Raw genomic sequence first — 25,959 nt, 5'->3', positions numbered from 1 at the left:
ACCTCATCAAGCCACCTGTACTCTTCCTTCAGGTGTGGCTGGATTGAATGTAGTGCTTGGTATAATTTTCTTGGCACAGCTGGAGGTTTTGGGTTCTTAGTAAGGTACGCTGGTTTAACATTGGTGAATGCTTCAGGAAGCTCAGGAACTTTCTTCACCCTGTAATCTCCACTGAGCTTCACGGGCTCTTGTTCCTCACCAGGATGTTCAGGGCTTGGGTGTTGGAACAGAGACATACTGGTACCATGAAAATAAGTTTGAGCTGTAGTTGCTGTTGGGTTGTGGTCGATGTTGTCCACCGCGGACGTTGTGAACACCTGCTTCCTCAACACTGGTGGACAGACAACTCCATCATCCACGTACTGAGCTACAACAGCTTCTCCAAGCTGGGCTGAGATTTCTAAGACTCTATCATAGGTGATGCTGAGTCCATTGTCATGGAGCATGTCTATGAACTGCCTCTTCCTTGTTTTTGCAAACACAGACATGCCCAAGTACACAACAAATGGTGTCTCCCGGTCCTTGGAATGTCTGTGGACGTGAGATCCGGCCTTGTATTTGGCAAAACAATTGTACTGTAAGAGCTGAGCCATTGCAAGGTCAGACTTTGAGGCTCCATGTTGGAGTTGTGACTTGATGTCTGCTCCATGCTCAATCATACAAATAAACTGAAGCAGTGATGATGGGACAGCATCTTCTAGGCACCCATCATGGAACGTGCCATTCCACTGTGATTTGTGTTGAAGCATTTCACGTCTGATCATCCCAGCAGCCTTTGCAAGATGAACAGCTTCTCCATATTTGCTTGCTTGTGCAAGAATTGACCCTACATCCTTCTTAAAGGCCAGTAGGACATCAAGTCCATGATGTTCAGCTTGTAGATCGGGGATGTGTTGAAGCAGCTGGTCCTTCAGTCGGGTAGCATGAACATCATGACTGTTGATGCCAAGCTGCTCCAGCCTCTGCCTGTAGAGCATACATAGGTTGGCAAGTCGGAAGGCTGATGGAGCTGAACTCTCACTTGCAGATTTTGTCTCAATGATGTATGTTACCAGTTCAGAGAAGGCAATTGGATATGCATCCCTCTTTCCTACCTCAGAGTTTTCTGCTTCCCTCAGCTCTTCAGCACGCAGGTGAGCTCGTTCTCGGTTGTAAAGACCAGCCAAGCATGCACTGTGGTACTTCAGTACCTGCGCCACCACATCTCCAGCACTCAGTTTGGCAAGCAGCTTTCCATCATTGAGAGTCTTTGCACACTTGTTGACCCTCTTGTTCAGTTTCATGGTCATAGCTTGTCTAAAGTCATCCAGATCTCCCTCCTCCTCACATATAAAACATTCTATCCGTTTGGGGTCTGACAATCTCCGTGGTATTTTGTTGCTGCCGCTGCTGCTGTTCTCATCCATCGCAGGAGACGTTTTCTTTTCTGCCCTTTGTAACTTACTGTTGCTGAACAGAAGCCTGCAACTAGCATGGTACTGTGCTTGATTTTTCCTCAGGGTTGCCTCTATCCCACTGCCGTCATCAAGCCTTCGTGGGTCCATCTTGATTGGTAGTGCATTCACTGCATGAAATAGAGGAATATTCCTCCCTAAGAGGCTGTATCCATCCTCTACCCTTCGGGCAGGATTTGCAAGTGGAGATGTGAGGCATTCACTTTTCTCTGTTTGACAGAGGCAACACTTGGTCCAGTTGGTCTGCCATGATGCAGTCTCACCTTTGGTATTTAAAGCCATTCTGATGACCAGGGCCGAGTGTTTATCCTTTTACCAACCTGTATGTTAGAAAGGCCAGAGACTTTAGCAGATTGTGCACGCGCAGAGATCCGTTGCCCAGCAACCTCTTGTGTTTGAGTTAGTTTGCGGCAAAACACCAGAAGAGTCTGCTATAATTAGATTACTAAAGCGAATTTAAATGACCACTAGATGGCGGTATAATCACCACTATTTATTGTCATAAATTATTTGCTGTGTGTCAGATATATGTATATATTAATGCATGGCATACTCCCTCAAACACAGAGCAGTGCCATGTCGGCACTAGCAACTTCTTGGAGCCATAGAGTTAGGTAAGTACTGAGGATCAGTGCCTGGATTCCATCAGGAGAATGTGGCTGACTGATGAAACAAAGGTCCTACCTCTACTACAACACCCTACACCCTATGCACTAAATGTAAATACTGTTCTATACATTTAGAAATTATCATCATGCACATAGTAAAAAATAGCAAAACACTCATTAGGCAAGCGAAAATGCAGAAAAAGGCTGATCTAAATAGCCAAAAAGTGTGAAGTTATTCACTTATTTTTTTTCTCTAGAAAAAATTTGAATCAGCATGCAAGAAAACATAGAAATCCACAACAAGATCATTCAAATCCATAAAGTACATGGATTTATATGAGAAAAAACATTTTCGGCAGACACATTTGGCGTCCATATTGAAAAATGGCCGCCATCTTGGATTTTTGAATGGCACGTCAGGCAGATTTTCTAAGTAGACCCTTGGGAACCACTATGCCAAATTTGGTGCTTGTATCACATTTTGCACAATTTCAATGAAAAATGGATGTTATCTGCCCTACTATAAATAAATGCTGCGTCTCAAAATGCCTTGGACAGCAGCGACGATGACTCGTTTGCCACGGGCCGAAACAGTTCGGAGCGACCACAGCCAGAGCGAACACAGCGGGGCAGAGGAGTGTCAGGAATAGTCTTTGGTGTACACATCAGTACTGCCTATTTGCACTACTGTTTAGTGGCAATGCAGTGTTTTATTCTATGCCTTTTTATTTTCGTATATTATTTCAATGAATACAATATATTTATTTATAAAAACAAGATCTGGTCTTCAAATCTTTTTTCCAAACATAGGTCGGGTTTGTGTTTATATTCGGACCAATACGGTACAGCGGGCGCTCACATGACGTTAAGCATTTCCTGGTGCATAATGTGACGCTTCAGAACCTAAATTCCCGTTTCTCCCCGTTGACACAACACATAACCGGCGTTTTCAGAAATCTCCACTTTGGCCGGAGTTTTTAGAAATAATCGTTTTCTGTGATAAGACAGGGCCTCAGACAGGGGGTGCGGCAGCACCCCTACTTCCTGCGGTACTGTTTATAATTATCATAATTCGTTCTTGTGTTTTCTTCTTCTCCTTCTTCAAAATTCTTCATTCGCTTCTGTCACGGCCTTTTAAAAATGGCGCTATTATGCTGTAAAACCGGAAATGTGAGACTCCTGAAAGGATGTGGTTGGCTGGCCAATCACAGTCTTTGCGAGCTGCGTAGGGCCGTAGTGTTTTAGTCGCATAGTCAGGAATATGCTCCTTTAAGGGAAAGGAAAATCGAGCGGAAGTACTTGGGCGGACGGAGCCAGGCTAGTTCTGGCAACAGCCAGGCTAGAAATCTGTACCAAACTGACGCCTTAGGCCCAATCTCATTCCTTTGCTACATAGAAAATCTCAACCCTAGCCCTCGCTGTTGCGCGTTCACGTGCCGTGGAGTCATGTCCCAATACTGTTTAAATGTAGCTTAAGGGGTAAGGGGGAGGGCTAACATCCCCTCAAAATTGAGATTTTCGATGGGCACCCTCAAAGCGCTTCAGTTCTGACTTGCTCCCACAATACCTTACGAGGAAACGGAAAATCAAGAAATATCCTAGACAAGATGGAGGGCGAAAAGATGCGACAGGATTGGAAAAAACACAAATGTAAGTGTTTTCTCTGTAATTAACTATTCATTATTTTATTGATTATACTCTGCAGCCCGGCCGCGGTCTTCGAAGCCCGGCCGCGGACTCTTGGAAGATCGCGAAAGTCCGATCACGGGCTGCAGCCCGGCCGTCGGACTTTCGCGGGCCGCCCGACCCTGGTTCTCGGCCGGGCTGCAGCCCGTGATCGTGCTCTGCAGATCGGCCGAGAACCGGGGTCGGGCGGCCCACTCTGCAGCCCGGCCGTCGGACTTTCGCGGGCCGCCCGACACCGGTTCTCGGCCGGGCGGCAGCCCGTGATCGTGCTCTGCAGCCCGGCCGAGAACCGGGGTTCTCGGCCGGGCTGCAAGACAGGGCTGGATATCATGTCGTATGATATCCAGGTCTTCCATGTTCTAGTGACTCCAGGTTAAAAATAAGCTTTATACTAATATATTATATTATATTAGTAACATTCTATAAGTAATATTATATATACTAATATATTATATTATATTAGTAATATTACATGCTTAATCAATGTATTTTTTGGCAGTACTATATTGTGTACATAGCTATTATATATTGTACATAACATATGGCCATATCACCCAGTTCTGGCATATAATTCCTAATTCCTTCTTATTCGTTTTCTTTCAGGACTTCGTTGAGTCCACTGCCACCAGCCCCCCCACCTCTCCCTCATGCTCCTCAACCCCAGGCACCTCTTCCACCACCCCAGACACCCCTTCCAAGAGGAGAGTGCCAGGGAGCAGGCGAGGCATGAGGAGAGCGAGGCAAAGTTGGCGGAATGGTGGAGAAGATGTGATTCTCCACCATTCTCTCAAAAGCTGAGAGAGAGTGTGTGTGTGTGTGTGTGTGTATTTTTAGGTGTGCGTGTGTGTGTATTTTTAGATGCTTGTGTGTGTATTTTTAGATGTGTTGTTCAGTGTTTCTTATTTAAATAAAGTGTTTCTTCTTAAGTGTTCTTGTTCATAACTGATTATTATCTAAGGGTGCACTCACACTAGGCCAAAATATAAATACCATTTCAGGTTAAACATCTTTACAATGGGTCTTGCTCGTTGCCCGAGACAATGGCAGCCAGTCTGTCTCTTGTAACATTACCAGGGGTCTGGTTATCTGCTAGGGGGCACGGGGAGGCCATGATGACGTCAAAGGGTAGGGTTGTCCCATTTGGTAGGGGATCGGTTAGGGGTAGCAATGAGCATGAGCAATGAGGGTTAGGGTTGAGATGTAGGGTTGAGACAGTGAGCAAAGAAACGGGATTGGGCCTTATTGTGGGATCCAGTCCCATCACAAAGGGTTTACCTTCAGCCCCAAAAGACTTCACAAGTCTCACTCAGTTCTACTAAAATATAACATTGTAACCAGGTGTTCTTCTAACATGTGTATCCAATGTAATAATTTAATATTAACTGGATTTAAACTTTAGACACATAAACAAATTCTCTCTTCTCAGACTGGTTCTGGTTGGAGCCCCCAACGACCAGGAAAGGTAGTGCCGGTAGTAACAAACTATGGCCTCTAGGTGGCAGGAGAGGACTACGAGTCTGGTGCCACACCTGAAAATACAGGAAAGAATACAAAATGGATGCATGCCGGTATGCGTGTCGTTTAACCTGCTGCTCTGAGGCGAGATGGACGGACGCTGAGGGACGTTATATCAAGTTTTATTCATATTTTCATGTTTACATGTCTGGACACAAAGAGTGTACACTCGCTGTTGGTCACAATGATTCCTCCCCATGGGGCCTGTTACAATCTCACAGTCTAGGGGCTCTGGGGGAGGTAAAGCACGATACACAAAATGTACAAACGATAACGTGTATTTTGAAGACTAAAGTCATGAAAATAAATATAAATTCATAAAAAGATAATTCAACATAAAAAAATAGTGTCTAGATATGATTTAACAATGACTAACAAATAATAATAATAAACTAGAACTGCAAGCAGTTATGCAGGGGTCCAAGAAGTGTGCATTTCGCCGGCACAACGCGACAAGAAATGTGCGTTTCGCCGGCACAAAGCGAAGCATGTGTTCAAAACGCTACCCTGAACCTGTGGATACAAAGGATTTGACTGTGGTAGGAGTAGCGAGAAGTCAGTGTAGCGTTTTCGCGGCGAAATTTTGTAGAAGATATACAATTTCCTCGTTTATTGCAGCTAAAAAATAAACTAAATAAGAAGTAACCAGACATGTATTCAAGAAGAATTCATACATAAAATATCTTAAGAAAAGTACAAGATCAACTTAAAATAATGAGTACACAATACTAACGTTCAACGTACAAATGAGTGAACCAGTTATGTCATTCAAAATAAATGATAGCAAGAACAGACTAAACAATATGGACGTAGCATCGATGGCATCCCCATATTTCTGATTGCATATTTAGGGGTGGGGCTTAAATGGAAGCCTTGAAAATATCCTAAAATACAAATGTTACTATTTAAAATATCTTAAAATACAATAATACTATTTTACCAAAATAAAAGATTACTCTTTAAAATATCATAAAATATAAAATAGAGGGTTTTTTTCCCCTGACTAATTTTATAGAAGTGGATGAATGATTTAAAATGAAGGAGAACAAGAAGTTTATTTTATTTCTTTTCAGACTCAGAGGAGCTGCAAACCAGACATGTAAAGTCTGTAAAGCTTCTTGAAAGGTTTTGGTCTTTACATGAGCATTTTTGAGGGACCTTCTGGTGCTAGTTTTCAAACTGGATATCATAAGCAAGGGGGCCATTGATAGCAAATCCAATGTAGAAGGAAACCTTTTCTGTGCTTAATCCGCTCCTTGTTGTACCAATGTATGCTGGTCGCACTGGGATTTGTAGTTTTCCGTAAATGGCATACACCTCTCCTTTCTCAATCAGTCCAGTGACACGCTGCAGACGGCTTGTTATTTCCGTTTCCCTAAATATGTCCCCGGTTAGCCAAAGTTTTACCAAGGCATTGCGAGGTATAGTGAAACATTCATCAAGTTTCGGTTTGGAAACGAGTCTTGCAAGCCCATTCTCCTTCCCCAAGTAAAAGTGGGAAACAGTACTCCTCTTTCGAAACAATATAGATAGATGCTTGCGAGAGGACTTTTGGATTGCAGTCACATAGGTCCTGATTTCTGTTTCTTGTGGTGAAACAGGCCAGAACAACAGCAGTGCCAGGTAGTATGGGTCAGGGAAGGGATAATCCAATGAAACTTGCTGCAGAGTTTCCAAAAGAAGGTTGCAGAGTTGAGTGTAACTTTTCACACATTTACTTTTGGGTTCCAGCAGGTAGAGTATAACGCTTGACCAAATGAAGTTGATTCTTTCCTTCGTCTTTTGTCTGTGGTGAGAAAGCTGCTCATTTTCTTGGATGTAGGCGTAGCATTTTACAATTTTCTCCACCGCGTCAGCACTCTTGTCCAAGTGCTGCAGTATCCCAGCGAAAGTGTCAGCATGCATCTCCTCAAGCACTGTTCTCCGTTCCTCAATCAGCATCTTAACATTGAGGTTTGGATTGCAGTCTCTTTCTCGTTGTCTTTCCTCAGGTGAAGCACAAAAAAGCTTTACAAACTTGTTATGGTGATCAGAAATGTGCTGCCGATTTTTTGAATAATATTTTCCTGAATTGTTTCCCTTTGTGTATGTGAAGTAGCAATCAAGGATATCAAATATTTCTTTGACCTCGGGTTTGAGGTTAATGAGAAACAGCTGATGGGCTTTGATGACTTGAATGTAACGGTTATTGACTTCATTATCTTCCATGTGCACACTAGTGATTGGGAGACTTTCTTTTAGAAAATTCTGCAGGTACTTTTTTCTCGATGGGTCACTCTCCTCAAAGAAGGGCAATCTGCTCAACATTTCATATACCATAAAAGCCACCTCCAGCACCCCCATATAGCCAACAAAGTTGTACGATGATTTGGCAGCGTTGTCTTCAGATTCATCATCATCCCACGGTGCCTCATTCAGTTCATCCTCTGTGTTTGCCAGCTCTTGGGCTCTTTTAAAAGCAGTGACAGCCTTCTTTGATGAATTAATATTTGCGTCCAAGTCTTCTGGATTACAAGGTGGACCATTCTTTTTACTTGGTATGTTGGATTTTAGTTGGTTCTTGTACACTTGTCCAATCGTATTTACGGTATAGGAATTTTCTCTGATGTTCTTCGCCTTTTCTGCCCAATTCAACGCCTCCGGAAAATCACGCTCGTTGAGGTACAAGTACCTTGCCAGCGCCTGTGGAATTGAAGCACTTTCAACCAACCGGGAAGATGCTTTAGTAAAGATTTCTTGGATCATTTCTTTACCCTGCTGTTTATGAATTTTCTCTATGAGGGGAGAAAATGTATCTCTTTCATCCCCATATTTTCTGCTTTGCCGTTCAATCAGAATACGTTGAATGGATCGTTCTAGATTTCCTTTGCCGATTTTGGGTTTGGTCGTGAAAAACAGATCACAATGAAGTATTGACATAATTATGTGACTCACTTTCAAGTGGTATGTCCTCTCCAGCTCTTCAATGCAGGCAGATGCAATGGAGTGATGCAGGATGCGCAAAAATTTATACCCTCCACATTCCTCTCGGTCTATGATGAGAAAATTTGAATATGGCTTCATTCTCTCCAGAACATTGTCTTCATTCCAGTTGAACATTTTAAGTCCCAGATACTCTTCGGAGAGTGAGATAGAGATTTCAGATGCAAACACATACGTTTTTAATAATGAAAGAAAGCCAAAAAGTTGGGCCTTCTTTGTGCTGAAGTCAAAGTTTTCCAGGGTATTATGAACAAGACCTTCAACATATTTAGGGTCAAAGTTACTCTTCATGATCATGAAGCTGTAGAAGTTTTCAGGTTTTGTATGAGTTTCTCTGAGCTCTAGAAGCTTTTCCTCAAATTCCACCTGTTCTTTGGGTGTAATGGAACTAGTAATAACCACACTTGGTGTAGAGTGTTGATGGTAGAGGTCCTGTGGGTTTTGAGAACAAACACAGTTAAGTATGATAACGTGGCAGGTCGGTGCGTCAGCAGTTCGGCTTAAGCAGCTCTCCTCAATGGCAACTTTGATGCACGTCACAAGATTTTGGGCATTCACATTGTCCTTTGAATCATCAACCAGCAACAGAACTGGAGATGGTTTCTCATTCAACATAACTAACTTTCTGACCTGAATGGCGATTTCTGTCTGTGGCAAAGTGTTGTCTTTTAAAACAGCACATCTGAATTGCTGACGGAGGCCCCACATTACATGCATGGCTAGGGTGGTGCCACCACACCCGGGATGGTGAAAGAGGTTCAGCAGTTTACACACGTCTGCTGAATTTTCTGAATGAGTTTTGATCATTTTCTCCAGCTTTTCATATTTGTCTCTTTTGATGAACGGCTTTGCTTTGGGTTTCTCACAAAGATAGAAGTTCCACCATTTCACTTTACCACCTCTGAAAAATTCTTCTTCAACTCTGAGTTTAAAATCGTCTAACAATTCGCTGTGTTCCTCGTCCCTTTTCTCACATTGATTTAGACACAAAATATCAAGAGCAGTCATCAGGTCTTTCTGCTTCCGCGTCAGAACAATGACGGAAGAGTCAGACGAGGGAAGTAGCCAAGTATCAGATGACTGATCCAAGGGTCCCAGAGCCTTCACGGTGCCATTGATCTCACTCAGGCTCAGCTCCCATACTGCCTGCTGGCTGATGTCACTGTCACACTTCCCCTCCACCAACAGCCTCCACTTCTCAAAAGTGCTTTGAGACTCACAGATACTGATAATGTTCTCTCCTTCTGTGTTTTTATAGAAGGCATTGTACGCATCGAAGATGGGGTCTTTCTCACTCAACACGGGGGAAAGGAGAAGAAAGATAATGAGAGTTCTGGCCTGTAAGAGAACTTCTGGTTTACAAACAAATGAAACGAATTGCTCCATATCTCTGCATGCTTTTCTGAACCAAGTCTTGTAGTCAAACACCTTGCAGGACTCACTGTCAACGTCCTGTCGTCCATTGCAGAACACCCAGCTGGTCTGTTTGTAAAGGTTCAGTTTCTTAATCACATCCCCGGCCTCTCCCACATAGAGAGCTGGCTCATGCTTATTGGCCACCCGTGATTCTCCGTAGGAAAAGCAGAGTCCGTCGATAGCTGCCGAGTTTGGGTCGAAGTCTAGAACACAGAACAGTTTCAACGTCTTCAAAAACTCGAGATACTCCAACTGTTGTGGAGCACTCTTATTCACAACAACAACATATTCATTATAGTAGCCAAGAGAGTTCCCTCCACAAGTTAGCAAGTTCTTCAGCTTCTCCCCCTGGTTAGCTTCTCAATCCTCAAACCTTCCTTTGGGCCACACTGCTGGTTCAGTCGACCTATGTTCATATCAAAACATAAAGGCATGAGTCAATCAACAGTTGCCATGATTTGGGGATAAAGAGCAAAAAGTTCTTAACGATTAAATAAATGAATTGCTGAACCTATTGGTGTAGTTTTGTTCTCTGCGATACATTGCCATATGAAAAGCTACATGAATGCCGTTTGGGGTTATTAACAATCCTTATTTTCTGACTACAGTGGCTTGCAACTTACTTGTGTTGTCAATCAAGGGTTGGGAAACATTTATGCCAGAAAAACATTAGGCTGTACGAACTATTAATAAAGTATTTAATAAGATATAACACAACAGGGTGGCATTAAGATTTTTCTTTTTATCATAATTAATCCACATTGATGCACTCAAGAAAATCTTGAGACTACTAATTTCAAATTTAGTTACTGGTTGCTCCATCTCTGCTCATTCACCATGTGGCACAAACCTGAAACATTCATGTGATCATCACTTTGTTATTTTTCCTTTACTACGCGATACTCAAAGTGTCACAATTTGTGTAAATTGATGAGATGACCTTTATTGAACATGTACCTGTGATTTAGTCATGGTCTTATTTTCTGCCAGCTAATCAGTTAGCCAATTTATTAGATTCAAATTTACCAGAAAATGTACAATTTAACAGCCATATGAAATACAGTTGATTGGCGCATGTAGAAAGAGCCTACATGTTTAATATACGCATCGTGTTTTTTCACCTTCTTCCTCCTCTGAGTCTCCTCCGAGTTGGTATTTGGGGTTTTAAACTATTTTTTAAGGGCCGTCTGTTTCACCATTAGGGCTCCTTCACAACTATAGTTGGCTAGACTCTGTACCAGGCCAAGTCCACACAAAGACGATCTTTGGTGAAACCGCATCTTGTGCAAGTTTGAGTCTTGCGCAGTCTTGTGCATTTCGGCCGACCGTCCAGACGGAGGCGGCGGATCCCGAAACCGCACATTTCTGAGACCACCCTCGGAGGTGGTTTCAAATCTATCCGGACCTATGCGGTTTCGCGTTAGGATTCGAGCCGTCTTTAGCAACGGTGAATTGCATTGGCTTCTACGAGCAGTCGGCTTTCAGCCGCGAGCTTAGCGACCGTATGCAAAGTGCAAAACTGAAAACGACCACAATGGTAAAATTTCAATAGCGTCGCCATTATTGACTCTAGAGCCACAAAACTTGTTCCATAGAGGCATGGCCTCTTCATCGTCCTACTACAACCTTTAATTTTGAAAAATATATCTCTTATTTTTTAAGATTTTCATTTAGGAACAATTTCAATAGCGTTGCCATCGGTGGCGAAGCTAGACCTTTTTGAAAAAAAACTTGCCTTAGCCCACCCTATCGTTTCGTCCTCAAATCTAATATTCTACTGTTTTTTTTTACACAAGCAATGAGAGGATGGATGCTGTACACTAATGAACAGGCTCAAATGGGCTAGTGAAATCGAGTGCAACCTTCCTTCAGGAATCTCTAACCTCGGATTGGTGGGTGGGCGTCTCCTGTTTGACAAAACCAAAAATGAAGCACGAGCGCAACTAACATCGTTTCTGCTGTTTTGCCTGTCAAAGAGGCTAGCTAGTCTTTATTAGAAAATCCACGATTTCCAGCTGTGTTATAACGTGACCTGGTAATAATAATACTATAATTTTAAAACCTTGACATAATCTGTCAGATGTCTATTAAATGACAGTTGACCACAAGACGATTCTATATATGCCTCTTCTTGAATTGATTCATGTTTTAGTCAGCAGAGCCTTGTAATGCTGCGTAGCATGATAAGCATGATTAGGTGCAAGGAGCAGAAAATATCAAATATATGTTGATATGGGTGATAATTTTCTGTTGAAAAAAAAAGCTGGCATTAGTTTATCAGCTGAGGGCGTATTCATTGCCATAACAACGTGAGCTAATAAACAAGTACAACATGTTCTAATACTATGAGACTCAGGCAAACGCCCTCAGCTGATTAAAAGTGTCAGGGGGGTGTGAGCGGCAGAGGGGACTTAGTGCCTTATGCAGGGGTTGACACTAAGGTTTCAAAAGCACTTGCCCATCGGGCAAGTACAGGTCAGGTTCAACTTGCCTGAATGTAATGTTCACTTGCCCAAATTATAATCAGAATCGTGAACGGGCCTCTTTTTGCCAGGCACCCGGCCTGGTTTTGGGGGGGCTCAGAAAAATTCTCCTAGCTCAGACTGAAGCTGAATGTTAGCTTCAGCACATAAAAAATAACAAACTTCTCTTTGTTAACTTATTTATCGAGCGCTCACATCGTGCCATGAAGTGATTTCAGTCCGCCGTTCCAACCTATTAAAGCTATCGCCAAGTTATATGTAGACCTGCATGATTTTATGCAAATGTACATGACTAAATGTCAGAGGTAGTAGCAAAGATATGTCTTTTTAACTTTTAAGTTTCTTGTAGCTCTAACTGAATAATCACAATCGCGTTTCTAGTAGGGTTGTCAGTCACGATACTGGATTTTCTAACTTCAATACTATTCCTGGAAAAAGATCGATATTCTATACCATTTTTGATATCAGGGGAAAAGTTTTGTTCAGGAAAGAACATAACAAAAGTAAATAGATTATATCTCCACAACTGCAAGGGCGATAATGTCATCTTTGGGCCAAAAGAAAGATTGTTGTGCAAGTGAAATATTCAATGGGGATAATACTTGGTTAAAGTGAATAAAGCCATGGAACACAGCATAAGTGGAAGATAACATTTCCACCTGAAATAATTATCAGTATCAGTTGGTCGTTATCAGTTGGGAGCGCTGTCTTACTATGAGACACAAATAAAGGTAGATATCTTACAATTTTGACACTTGACACCTCTATTTAAAGTTCAGGGCAATTGAATGCACCAAGCCAAACACTCGCAAATAAATATATGGCCACTAGATTGCGCTGAAGAATATGTTTTCTGATTGAAGGCAATTTACCTATTTCCTAAGAAACCTTCTCTTATTCATTGATTGAAAACACCATGTTAAGTTGCAAAATTTGGCCGAGATACTGGATAATCTGTTTATGGTGGTTTTATTAGATCAGAATCAACTTTGTGGACAAAAATCACAAAGGTAATACTTCATTTTTGGTTGTTAAAAGAAAAGGGGACGTTTCTTCTTAAGTTGTTATTTGCGAGTTTTAGTCGCAGAATGATATGGTTTGGACTGTTGGAATAAGTGGAGGCTCAGCTTTCATGTAATATATAGTTTGTGAGGGTCCAATTTCGTGAAAAAGATCGCTATTGCTGTGTGCATGTGCACAGTTATGAAACCCAAAACCGTGTTCTTGACTTTCCTTGATAATTTGCCTCAATCCAAAGTACTTCCAAACTGCACTCCTCCATCACTACTCCATTTAACTTCTACCTAAACCGTTCGCGGAGGTGCTGCACTTGAGATGCTAGCTGTGTTGGCTAACCTTTAGCGAATCACTGCCAGAGACCGCACTGCGAGTGAGTGACAGAAGGCGGGGCTATATTCGCACTGAAGCGATGCGTGTCTGTTAACTCGCTTTTCCGAGAGAAGAGAAGACAGCGCGCTGATCAATTGCAAATACTTCTATTTTGTGTGGTTTTGAGGAACAAAAGGTTGTTCTGCCGTTTCTAAAAACATTTGAAAAAATAGCTTTTATATTAACATCCACCCAAAATCCACTTGCCCGTTCGGGCAACCAGAAAAAATCTCAACTTGTCCAAACATTTTTTTTTACTTGCCCCGGGCAAGCGGGCAACCGCCAACCAAATAGGCCTTAACGCCCCGTGCCCACTACCTCCTTCAGTCAACGGACGTGGGAAGGCGTGGCTGACTGATGGGGGAGTAGTCTTTGCAGAGGCATCCGTCAGCCAATCAAATCGCTTCGCCGTGTTCTTCCCGCTACTTCCTGCTTGTTGCGATGCAAGATGACCCGTTTTCCCGTTTTCCAGTTCCGTCGCTGCCGAAAAAGTTGAACATTTTTCAACTTTTTGACTGAGCCGAAGGCTCCAACGGAACGGACGGATCCACAATGCATTGCGCGTCCGTCCCCATTAAAGTCAATGGGGATCACGCAACGGACGCATGTAGTGGGCACGGGGCGTAAGTGGATCGTGAAGTTCGTCGTATGAACATCGTACAGTTTTCACCGAAAGCAGATAACGAACGTCGTGAAAACGCGAGGACTCCAGGGGTACTCGTAGAGCTTCGTTAGCCTACTATAGCCTCAGTGGCGTCACCAGCGGATATTCCTAGTATTGGATGCGCTTTATTAAAACACATCCAATACCAGTAGCGTGCGGTGCCCCTTCATTTTGGTGTGGCAGAAACTGCTGGCGTATGACCACACCCACAATTTATCTATATTTTTTACATATTTTGAGCTACATTAAAACATGTTATCTAAACTAATTGTGAGTAAGAATTAAAAATAAACTAATAGCCTAATGTTACTGCACGCTTTTGAAATGCCATCCGCAACACTCGTCATATGATGTCCCTTTATAGGGAAGTTATTTCTTCCATATTTTATTTTAACAACAGGCTTAGCGCAGTGCATTGCAAATACATGAAAAATAGAAATACAAGTCATCAATCAAGCAGACCTTAGATTTGGAACTTGGCCCAACGATGTGTGCAAATCTCTTAATAACAACACTTTTAAATCAGATATTTCTCAATAACAGCTGAGGAAATCAGGTATGCAATTTGAATACCTGCTGAAATAAATAAATAAATAGTCTTCAATGCCGAAAGATACAGGCGGAGTAATTCGATTTTAAACAACAACAGTCCTAGAATATTACCATGGGGCAGACTACTTTACGACCATATGTGCGTCTTATAGCGCTGATTGCAATTATTATTGAAGCCTGCAGGGTTATGAGAGAAACATACGGAGGGACGCGGTCGTTGAGCTCCGCCGCCCCACATTGCATGACACGTTAAACTCAACTAGAATCGCCACCATCAATTTGATATCAACAGACCAAAAATAGTCTGAAAGCCTACAGAAACTATAGATCGTTAATGTGCTAATGACATTATTAAAAATAAACTTGGAGCAATGATTTACTGAGGAACTATTTTTTTTGGGAGCATGCTTTTGCAGGGAGTTCGCCGCCCCACCTGCCCATATGTACGGAAGCCGAGAACGGCCATCGATTATTTATTTTTTTATGCACTGTTATCTCGTGATAACGACTTATTATCTCGTTTTCTCGATATAACAAAGGTCGTTTTCTCGTGATAACGAATTAATTATCTCGTTTTCTCGATATAACAAAGGTCGTTTTCTCGTGATAACAAATTAATTATCTTGTTTTCTCGATATAACAAAGGTCGTTTTCTCGTGATAACGAATTAATTATCTCGTTATCTCGATATAACAGACAGACTTTTGGCGCTGGTTAATGTGATCGTGCTGATTTCAGCCTACGAGAGCTTCCACTGTCTGATCCAGGTGTGTCCCAGGGAGGTGAAAATGGCAGATCACATTATTGATCAACGCATCAGGACCTACTTCAACCAAGGTCTAACACAGGCAGAAATTGCATTGTGCCTTTCTGTAAGAGATGGCTTTCAGATTAGTCCTCGAGTCCTATCTCGTTATCACGAGAAAACGAAGGGGAAAAAATATCTCGTTATCACGAGAAAACGATCTTTGTTATATCGAGATAACGAGATAATAAGTCGTTATCACGAGATAACAGTGCATAAAAAAATAAAATAATCGATGGCCGTTCTCGGCTTCCGTACATATGGACGGCACGCGGCTGTCCAGACACAACAACTAGGGATGATGACCCTGTGTCCCCGAGCCAGTGCTCCGTATTGCCAAACAACAAACTGCCACTAGGGGCAGACCTAAACTGTTTGTTGTCCTCCCCTGGGTCTGGACGGTCAGCCACAGCACGGACATCATTCCAGATCCTCCTGGCCAGCCGCAGAACCCCCCCCCCTGCATTATGTATGCGTCCATGTGAGGCAGCATGGAGACACAGGAGTCCAGGAGTTGTCCACAGCATTTCCTCTCTAGATCCGTAGGCAACTCCTTGCATTTGGTGCAAATGCACCAGGCTTGCTGTTGTGGGTCAGATGTGGGATGAGGGATGTACGCGGCCAGGAGGTCAAAGATGAGGGATGGTTCCCGTTCCAAACACAGCTCCATCAGATGGTGGGAAGCTTCTAGGTTCAGGTTTCTGATTCGAACCTGGTCAGGAAATGTACAATTACTTATTACACATTTATACTGACAATTGGCTCCCCTGATTTTCTTTTGTTAAAGTATGACATGAAATAAACATACCTGCTCATTTGTGATTTGTTGAATCCTGATTGTTTCCACACGGGCCATGTCCTCTTGCCCTATCCTGTCAGGACCTCTCCGACCGGGACCTCGCCTGGAGTAACCAGAGCCGTTCATAAAGGGGGCGGGGTCACTGTTGTGCTCTATTTGACTGAGATAAAACCACGTGACTCAGTCCTCTCATGGATTAGGAAGTTCAAAGTGTGCGGACCATGGTGCGGACGCGTCGATCTGACAGATGAGTTCATGAAGCCTTAACCTAGCAAAACATGGTTCATCCCGACCCAGCGGGTTCCTCTAGGTTCCGGATGTCCGAGGAGGAGGCAGAAAGGTAGGCCTAGTCCATATTATTATATATGTATCTATCCATGTTAGGCCTACATTATATTCAGGAAGTCGGGGTAGGCTTGCGTAGGCAACTAGTTTAACTTGTGCAGTGTTTCAGCGATTCAAACAACTTCTAGAATAGAGTAAGAGTTAAGGAAAGAACCATTATAATATTATAGAATAACAATATAATTATTATTATTATATTATCATTATATGTAATTAACTGGATTTGAGTGGAAACCTTAACGCGGTTAAGGTTAGGCGCGCCCAACCAACCTCCTGGCCGTGCTTCGCACTCCCTAGTGGCAGCTTTTGGGAGTTCACCACTTTGTCGATGGAAGTGCTTCATACCAGGATATGAGATTCACCACGAGTATGCGGTGCGACGGTACGCGATTCAAATTTACTGTTACCAATTTGTGACTTTAGTGTAGCAGGCTAAAGACTTGCTACAATAAGACCTTCATAGAGATTATTCGATCACGTTGGTTAAGTCCCTGATCCAATCCAAAAAGGCCAAAATTGGTTACGTGACTGCATCTGTCGGCGCGATCGCAGGGAAGGTAACTTAAAATGTAATGTACATTAAACTAACTTTAGTCAAACGTATTTCTCGGATTCGCCTGTGTGTGTTATTCATTATGTTGTCAAATGTATGGTGTTTAGTTTTGGAGCTATAGAATAGAATAGAAAGCTTTATTGTCATTCTACAAAGTACAACAAAATGCAACGAGAAGCTCCTTAAAAGTGCACACATAGTTATCGAATATATAATGATATACAAAAGCAATATATAATAAAAATAAATGAAAATTTAAATATACAGTTCCTCTTCCTCCAGGTGACTCAGCGCTGAGTGGAGAGCGATGGCTATTGCGTCATTGCAAACAGACAACAAAGATCAGTGCAGATCTGAGTTCAGTAAGGTGACAGCTTTCGGAAAGAAGCTATTCCTGAGTCTATTTGTTCTGGCCTATATGGACCTGAAGCGCCTGCCAGAGGGCAACAGGTTGAAGAGATGGTAGCCGGGGTGGGGGGGTCCTTCAGGATGCCTCTGGCCCTGCTGAGACAGCGGGAGCCGTAGATCGTGCTTAAAGAGCCCATGCCATTAAAATCACATTTTTCCTGTTGTTTGTTAAATAACATAGGTCTGAATAAGTTTGTGAGCTGTGGTAAGTTTGAAATCTATGCAGTGTGTCTGCTGAATGCAATAGGCAATGAAAGGAAAAAGGCAGAAGAAATGAGCCAATCTGGATAAGGTGACACTGTGACGTAGCGTTGTCAAACTATTATTCATGGCCCTGCCCACTTGGTTGGTTCGTAACCACCCACAAGAATTCTGAAGGAGTCGTGATTGAGCTAGTGCTAAATGCTAATACGTGTATGGTAGTTGCTTAGTTAGTAGTAACAGGCTAGTTACAGAATTTTGAATGCAATGGCAGAACGACATTGAAGTACATGAACTGCGACATGCTGCCTGCCGCCGGTTGCCGCGGCGCGAGGCACCACCGCCGCGAAGCACCACCGCCCGGCAGCGGGCAGCCGGGCGGTGGTGCCTTGCGCCGGCAGCAGGCAGCAGGCAGCGCGCGGTTCTGTCTACTACAGATTGATGTGGAAGTGGAAGAACCAGAGACGTCGGAGAACCCGACGAAGTCCTTTGTGATTCATTATATCGTCTGGACGTGCACACAGCTTTTGGCCGTGATAATATGTATTATTTGATATAGATATCTATGTATTATATGATATTATTTAGATATAGAGCTCCAGGACTGTAACGCAAGTGTTGTACACCCCCTTGTTATTTGGATAACCGTTCTGCTGTTGGTGTGATGGCGCATAACACGTCGGACTCTCGTCTCTGGTATTTCTACAACGAGACTCGTAGTGGGGGTTATCTCAGCCATGGTTGAGAATGAATTGGGGGAAAGGAACATTGGCTTTGACTCCCTGAAGTAGGCATGAACCACAACATGGAGGAGAAAGGGATTGTTGACCGCGGTCGTCTCCCGCCGGAGCCTCGCTGCCGATGGACCACCGCTTCAGGAGGCGGGGATTAGCGCTGACCGCTGCCGAGGCGGCGGGAAGCAGGGCTCAAGCGGGATACATTCGCGGCCAACAATCCCCTTCTCCTCCATGTCGTGGTTCATGTACTTCAGGGAGTCAAAGCCAAAGTTCCTTTCCCCCAATTCATTCTCAACCATGGCTGAGATAACCCCCACTACGAGTCTCGTTGTAGAAATACCAGAGACGAGAGTCCGACGTGTTGTTTAGATCCTAATAACAACTCCAGCAGCGTTACAGTCCTGGGGCTCTACATCTAAATAATATCATATAATACATAGATATCTATATCAAATAATACATATTATCACGGCCAAAACCAGTGTGCAGACGATATAATGAATCGCAAAGGACTTCGTCGGGTTCTCCGACGTCTCTGGTTCTTCCACTTCCACATCAATCTGAAGAAGACGCGGTCGTTTGATCGTCTGGAGGCTCACACAGCTTTTGGCCGTGATAATATATATTATGAAATAGATATCTATGTATAAAATGGGTTTCTAAGAGCCATTGCGATACATCCACCGTAAACAGAGCGCATGGTACCGTGGCTACAAGCTGCTCAGGGCCAGGTGATAATATATATTATAGATTATATGATATAGATATCTATGTATAATATGGGTTTATAAGAGCCATTGCGATACATCCACCGTAAACAGAGCGCATGCAGGGCCAGGTGATAATATACATCATATATTATATTATATTATATTATATAGATATCTATGTATAATATGGGTTTCTACGAGCCATTGCGATACATCCACCGTCAACAGAGCGGCGAGCGCATGGTACTGTGGCTACAAGCTGCTCAGGGCCACACCCCCACCCCCCTCCTTGACCTGCCTTGACACGCCCACCGTAACCAGAGCGCATTGTACTGTGGCTACAAGCTGCTCAGGGCCACACCCCCACCCCCCTCCTTGACCTGCCTTGACACGCCCACCGAAACAGCGCGTTTGGGGGAAGCTCAATGTGCGACTGGTTTGGAGTGGCTGTAACTCTGCACCACGGCTGAATTTCGGGGACGTCTTTGAATACTGTGTTTGTAGCCCACTAATACCTATATTAAAGCATCCATAAATAGCATGGCATGGGATCTTTAAGGAAGGCAGAGGGAAGCCAATGATTTTTTGCGCGACTTTTGCCACCCTCTGCAGTCTCTTCCTGTCGGCCTCCGTGCAGCTGGAGTGCCACACTGACACAGCGTAGGTCAGCAGGCTCTCGATGGTGGAACGGTAGAAGGTCACCAGCAGATGTGCGTTTAGATGCTCTCTCCTGAGCACCCTCAGAAAGTGTAGCCGCTGCTGGGCCTTCTTGACCAGCGCTGAGGTGTTGACCGACCAGGAGAGATCAGCAGAGATGTGGACTCTGAGGAATTTGAATGACTGCACTCGCTCCACACCTTCACCGTTGATGTACAGGGGGGCAGGGGGGGCTCTGTTCCGTCGGAAGTCCAGGATGAGTTCCTTGGTCTTGGTGGTGAACACACCACTCACCAAGTTTCAGGACCTCATCTCTGTAGGCCGCCTTGTTTTCCCCCGTTAAAAACGATTAAGGCCCACCACCGTTGTGTCATCAGCAAATTTGACAAAGATGTTCTCTGGGTGGGTGGGACTGCAGTCTGATGTGTAGAGGGAGTAGAGTAGTGGGCTCAGCACAAAGCCCTGGGGAGAGCCAGTGCTGAGTGTGCGGGAGGAGGAGAGGTGAGGACCCAGTTTCACCTGCTGGGGTCGGTTGACCAGAAAGTCTTTAATCCAGGAGCAGGTGGGTGGTGGGAGCCCCAGGTTGATTAATTTGGGGATCAGAATGTCTGGCATTATGGTGTTAAAAGCTGAGCTGAAATCAATGAAGAGCATCCTGACGTAGCTCCCCTCTTTCTCCAGGTGACTCAGCGCTGAGTGGAGACACTGGAGAGGGATGGCTATTGCGTCGTTGCATAGAGTAGGCCTAATTGCATTATTAAGAAGGATTAACTATTTACAGTGATGGCCTATTAACACAGCCTAATGATCAAACAAAATAAATAGGAAATATCCAAGATTACAAAGGCAAACGATAGCATCACAATTTCGTCTTAGGTGTTACGTCTAACGTCAATTTTGGGGATCTCACGATCTCTAACATTACAGCTGTTTGGTGAATTAGAATTGGCTTTAATTTGTCTCAATTTGAGGAATGTGTTCAGGATTGCGTGGAAAGAGTCATAGCGTGAAGTAGGAATGCGCGATATAAACGATATACGATGTAAACGATAAAAAATGGCCTACGATAGAGATTTTAGTTATATTGCTCGATCACGATAATGCATGTTTGACGCGATCTATCCATGACCCGCGAAATATAAAGAGCCATGAGCTGCAACCGTCTCCAACGCATCGTCCGCGACCCGCGAAATTTAAAGAGCCATGAGCTGCAACCGGCTTCAACGCATCGTCGTCATCTAAGTAAATATGGCTGAAAGCGAAACGGAGGAGCTGGTGATTGCGCTCATTTCATGTTCATTTCAAAATTGTATGCGTTCATTTTGCACTTTTATGTTTTAATATCTAGTATCTGTGCACACTCTTGGAAGATTTTTCTTTATTTAAAATAGCCATGCCTAATACTGGACGTATTTCCCCAATTCACAGTATCCGTTTCCTTATTAACAAGACACCACCAGTTTTAATTTCATTAAGAGAAGTATACGTCATTACACAGAAGATTTTTTTCTTTGTTAAAGTCTCTGCAGCAACAACATTATGTTGTATGATTACAGTTTTGCACAATAAATGTTCTCAAAACGACATACTAAGTTTCTTACTTTTGTTTTATACATTTAGCAGTTTGGCTTTCCTTAGAGTCTATGTAACCTGTTCTGAAATGGTTCTATTATGATTTATATATCTTGATATATATCGTTATCGCAATAGGTTGCAATGTATATCGCAATATGGATTTTAGGCCATATCGCCCATCCCTGGCATGAAGGCGAAATTGACATACATTCGCCGCCGACACTCACTGAGGGTCGATTGTCCAATCACATGGCCGACCGCAGTCTGCATGACGCGCTCATTTGCATAAATTGAACTGAATTTCAGCTTCTGTCCCGCCCAGTGTCTCCGCTAGAAAGAATCATCATGTGACCTGGAAGGTTTCATTTTTACTTTTTTTTTTTTTTACTTCTTTCGATATTTGGCATCTGATGATGAGTCCGTGCCCGATTTCAACCCAAATTTTTTTTAATACATGTGTAACTTTGTACACATTTGTTATTTGGGCCTACTCTGCTAAATATATATGTAAGGGATAATGTATACAACGCCGGTCATTATCGGGAAATAAGCTTTTTTTCGATAATGACCGGCGACGTTCTATACATTATCCCGCTTATTACACGACTACTTGCTGAAACGAAAAAATAACTTCACATGGTGTATCTTTTTACAATTTATTCATAAGCAGCATTCGTAGTGTTGATCAGCAGTGAAATAGTCCGCTATAAGACGTTGACGTCGCTTAGCAACCGAAGATGCTGGGGTTGACAAGTTACCGGACTACTACCCATGCAAGTGAATGGAGCGTTCCACGGCATTGAGAAGACCCGAGTAATAAAGGCCTATAATATTTCTGTTTATGGCATTGATTTCTCCTCAGATTAGGCCAATAAAGTAATGATTAAAAAAACCCCACAAACGCTCGATCAAAGGCCCGGCCTGACCCGGCTCGAGGATAGTGGTGGGAAATATCGGCCCGACCCGCATTGTTTTACATGAATTGGCTAAACAAATGACCAATGTACCATATTTAAACACAATTCAAATTGTGCTGAGAGAATTATTTCCATTGGTCATTCTGGCCGGAGACATTTAGAATTTTTGGTCCTACTCATGTAAATCCGGTCAATGACCAGTAATTACCGGACAACGGAAACTATGGTCCCGCCCCTAAACATAATCTTATTGAACAGAACAAATATTCAGGTGGGTGCGTCAGTGTAATAAAGCACCCCCTATATATTTGTTCTGTTTAATAAGATGTTATTTGATTAAATAGGCTTTTGGTTGCGACCGAAAGCAGCCAGCTACAGCTGGTTTGGTAGCAGCCATGGTGGTGACGGTGGCTGGCGATTTGACGGTTGCGACGCTTTAGCCAGCCGCAGCCAGCCAGGTGTCGCAGCCCGTCATTACGTTCTTTAATTATCATACTATCGTACTAAATCATACTAAAATGTTCAAAAGGGGCTGATTGAATCAATAAGCTGGACTATAAGAGCAAAAATGAATCAGACCATGGACGGAATCGAACTGGAAACCTCTTGATTTTAGAGCTAGCGTCACTATCGTGTCAGCCACTGTGGCATCTGTGTTCACCCGTGTTACACCCCAAACTATATTACGCTATAACTTTGTACATAATGTATCTTATTAGGCTTCATGACATTTAACAAAACAAATAGGCTATATATATAATATATAATACATGCATAGACTGCAAAATACAACTAATCTATTTTATTGATACTGATGAAGCAACAATTACATAATTTTAAACTGTAATTAAATAGATAAATAATTTGGGGCCCTTTCCCAGAAAAGGTTGATCTGATTTAATGTCAATATTTGTTGCAATCAATTGACAGCCCTTTTATGAAACATGGAAGAATTTTATCTAAAATGAGAGCGAGAGAGGTGTTCTCACTGTCAACTCTTATTCACTCTAGGTGATCCAAAATGGACAACGCTGTAACTGAGCTGGAACCGGAGATTGAGAAATGGACGAAGGAGGAGGTTTGTCAGTGGTTGACAACTCGGGTAAAAGTCAGCCCGACTGTCGCTCACAGGTTCTTTGAGGGAGAGGTATTAGGAGAGTATATCAAGTACTTTGACAAGGGCGACATTTTGGATCTGACCGAAGAACACGCTGTTAAAGTTACAGCACACCTGGAACTGTTGAAGCAAGGCCGCACCTTTCAGTCTCCGTTTCCAGAGTACGTGGAGCGATGGAGCAGAGAGCAGGTTTACCAGTGGATAACAGAGTACGCACAGATAGATGGCAAACACGCAGATCAGCTCCTAGAGGGACACGTCTCTGGGGACTGTCTTGTGTGTTTCCAGAAGCAGGACTTTCTAGACCTAAAAGTACCCACTGGTCCTGCTGTGAAGATTCTGGCAATGCTTCGAGGTTTGAAGAACAATCCTGAACCTGTCCTGAATGCCGTCGTGAACACCAGTACATCCCAAGAAGAGGCTGCTACATCCTCACAGCCTCGCTCAAGGAAGAAACCCCATAAAAAGGGCAAGAAGGCCAGCGAGGCGGCGATCCCAACTCTGCAGAAGACAGAGACCCCCAGGAGAGAGGCCCCCATGAGAGAGGCCCCCATGAGAGAGGCCCCCATGAGAGAGGCCCCCAGGAGAGAGGCCCACAGGACAACGACCGTAAGACTGCCTAGTCCTTGCATCACAATTTAGATTTGAATTAATCATCACAAACGTTTTCATGTTAATAATTTCGGTCTCTAGATCAGTTGGATTCGAACAAATTAATCTCACTTTTTCATGTAATTAGTTAAAAAAATTCACTTTTTTCTGAAGCTGGTCATATTGTATATTTTAAAGTGGTTCTCCTCAAGATCTCGTTTTCATTCCTCCTTTGGAGTAAAATTTACAGGAAGCAGTGTTTCCCATACATAGACCAATGTGTGGCGCAGCGCCACAGAATCAACACCGAGCACCCACCCTGCTGCGGTAGCTCCGCCCACCCTCTCTGCTGCTGTAGCTCCGCCCACCCTCTCTGATGCTGTAGCTCCGCCCACCCTATCTGATGCTGTAGCTCCGCCCACCCTATCTGATGCTGTAGCTCCGCCCACCCTCTCATTATAACATTCACACACAAGGACGGTGATAGCTCAAGAAAATGTAACGCCTCGAACTCTTGAACAAAATTGTGGTAACGGTAGCAAAGAATTAACTGTTCACAATGGTGCACAAAGTCAGTCTACGGCTTCAGTCTACCCTCTTAAGGACTAGTGCTTATTTATCGCCATAGCGAAGAGAACAAACAAGATTACCACTTTAATTTAATAGATTGTATAATTGTAGTAAAGCCGGATTTTGTAATCTCCACACGGCACAAGGATGGATGATATTTTCATAGTGACAGTTTATGAGAGCACTATTATGCCCCGTTGTGCTGCGTTCAGGTTATACAGATCCTTATTCTCACGTCTCTCCTCAGGAAGCAGGCTGGTATGGTGACTGCGTGTCTTTGTGTCTCTGCAGACAGCCCCATTGCCCACTAGAGATCCGGGGCCACCGGACCCTGTCCAACTGGACCCTGCGCTACCTTTGCTCCTGGGAATCCTGGAAGATCTGGGGAAGGGTGATCTGAAGAAGTTCAGATTCCATCTAAGAGAGCTAAGGATGTGCTCCAATGATGCCATCCCCCAGAGCCGGCTGGAAGACAAGGACCCCACAGACCTGGCTGACGTCATGCTACAACACTACGGACCGGACACGGCGCTGCAGGCCATGCTGCGGGTTTAACCGATGATCCCTCGCCAGGATCTTAAGGTTGACCTGAAACAGAAAATGGATAAAGAGATCTGATCTGAGAACCTCCCTTGTAAAGGCTGAACTTAGAATTCCCCTGAATAATCTGTTGACCTGGGCCAGGGTTTCCACTAGTGTTTACAGACCATTTGCCAAGTGGAATTTTATTTGGCCGATTAATATAAAGCTTGGCAGGCATCACACAACACAAAATTAAATTATTTATGAGTATACATTAACTTGTCAGAGAATATGTGTTAGCTCTTGGTCTCCTGAAAGTCTACTGGTGCTCTCACACCTATTTGGTGTGTATTAATCAAACCCTGGGGGATTTCCCCGATAGTACGGTTATTTTAGAGCGTTGTGAATGCTCATCCGAAGCCTGATGACCAATCCACCAAACCCGGTCTGCTTCAGAGTGAACTCTGGTTCTGTTCGCTTCGGTGTGCTCCGACCCAACTTTAGAAAGTTCACTTTTGCCACAAACTCGAAATAGTTATATTCAGCCAGGTGATAGTTACTCCGGGACAGAAGCAGAGGTAAACAGGACGTGAATAGTTTAAACAAACAAACAAACAAACTGTAAAGCTACTGATCTGTACGGGGGTCCGAAACCGCATTGAGTTGTAGAAACGCTGTAGTAAATATTCAAGGCGCTGGTTCT

General features: G+C 43.4%; 2 protein-coding genes across 2 annotated transcripts; one reads left to right on the top strand and one right to left on the bottom strand.

Annotated features, from left to right (window-relative positions):
* Positions 1–5,830: 5,830 nt before the first annotated feature.
* Positions 5,831–20,579, bottom strand: LOC115555882 (sterile alpha motif domain-containing protein 9-like). Its single transcript, XM_030372926.1, has 4 exons — positions 20,325–20,579; positions 19,911–20,234; positions 15,921–16,266; positions 5,831–10,017 (listed from the first exon to the last, which is right to left on the bottom strand). The coding sequence occupies exons 1-4, from the start codon at positions 20,577–20,579 to the stop codon at positions 6,431–6,433; spliced, it is 4,512 nt and encodes a 1,503-aa protein (XP_030228786.1). The 3' UTR covers positions 5,831–6,430.
* LOC115555345 (uncharacterized) lies at positions 16,553–25,530 on the top strand. Its single transcript, XM_030372158.1, has 3 exons — positions 16,553–16,693; positions 23,468–24,182; positions 25,026–25,530. The coding sequence occupies exons 2-3, from the start codon at positions 23,478–23,480 to the stop codon at positions 25,287–25,289; spliced, it is 969 nt and encodes a 322-aa protein (XP_030228018.1). The 5' UTR covers positions 16,553–16,693; positions 23,468–23,477; the 3' UTR covers positions 25,290–25,530.
* Positions 25,531–25,959: the final 429 nt, after the last annotated feature.

The sequence above is a fragment of the Gadus morhua genome, chromosome 12 (genome assembly GCF_902167405.1).
Source record: "Gadus morhua chromosome 12, gadMor3.0, whole genome shotgun sequence".
Lineage (NCBI taxonomy): Eukaryota > Metazoa > Chordata > Actinopteri > Gadiformes > Gadidae > Gadus > Gadus morhua.
The sequence above is the reverse complement of the archived record's forward strand: the minus strand, read 5'-3'. Positions and strand labels throughout refer to the sequence as shown.

Coding starts and splice junctions, on each gene's coding strand:
- LOC115555345 (XM_030372158.1), top strand. CDS start 23,478: ATGGACAACGCTGTAACTGAGCTGGAACCGGAGATTGAGAAATGGACG. Junction 24,183..25,025: donor AGGCCCACAGGACAACGACC/GTAAGACTGCCT, acceptor GTGTCTCTGCAG/ACAGCCCCATTGCCCACTAG.
- LOC115555882 (XM_030372926.1), bottom strand. CDS start 20,579: ATGCCAGACATTCTGATCCCCAAATTAATCAACCTGGGGCTCCCACCA. Junction 20,235..20,324: donor TTGCTGATGACACAACGGTG/GTGGGCCTTAAT, acceptor TTCACCACCAAG/ACCAAGGAACTCATCCTGGA. Junction 16,267..19,910: donor ACAGGAAGAGACTGCAGAGG/GTGGCAAAAGTC, acceptor TTTCCTGACCAG/GTTCGAATCAGAAACCTGAA.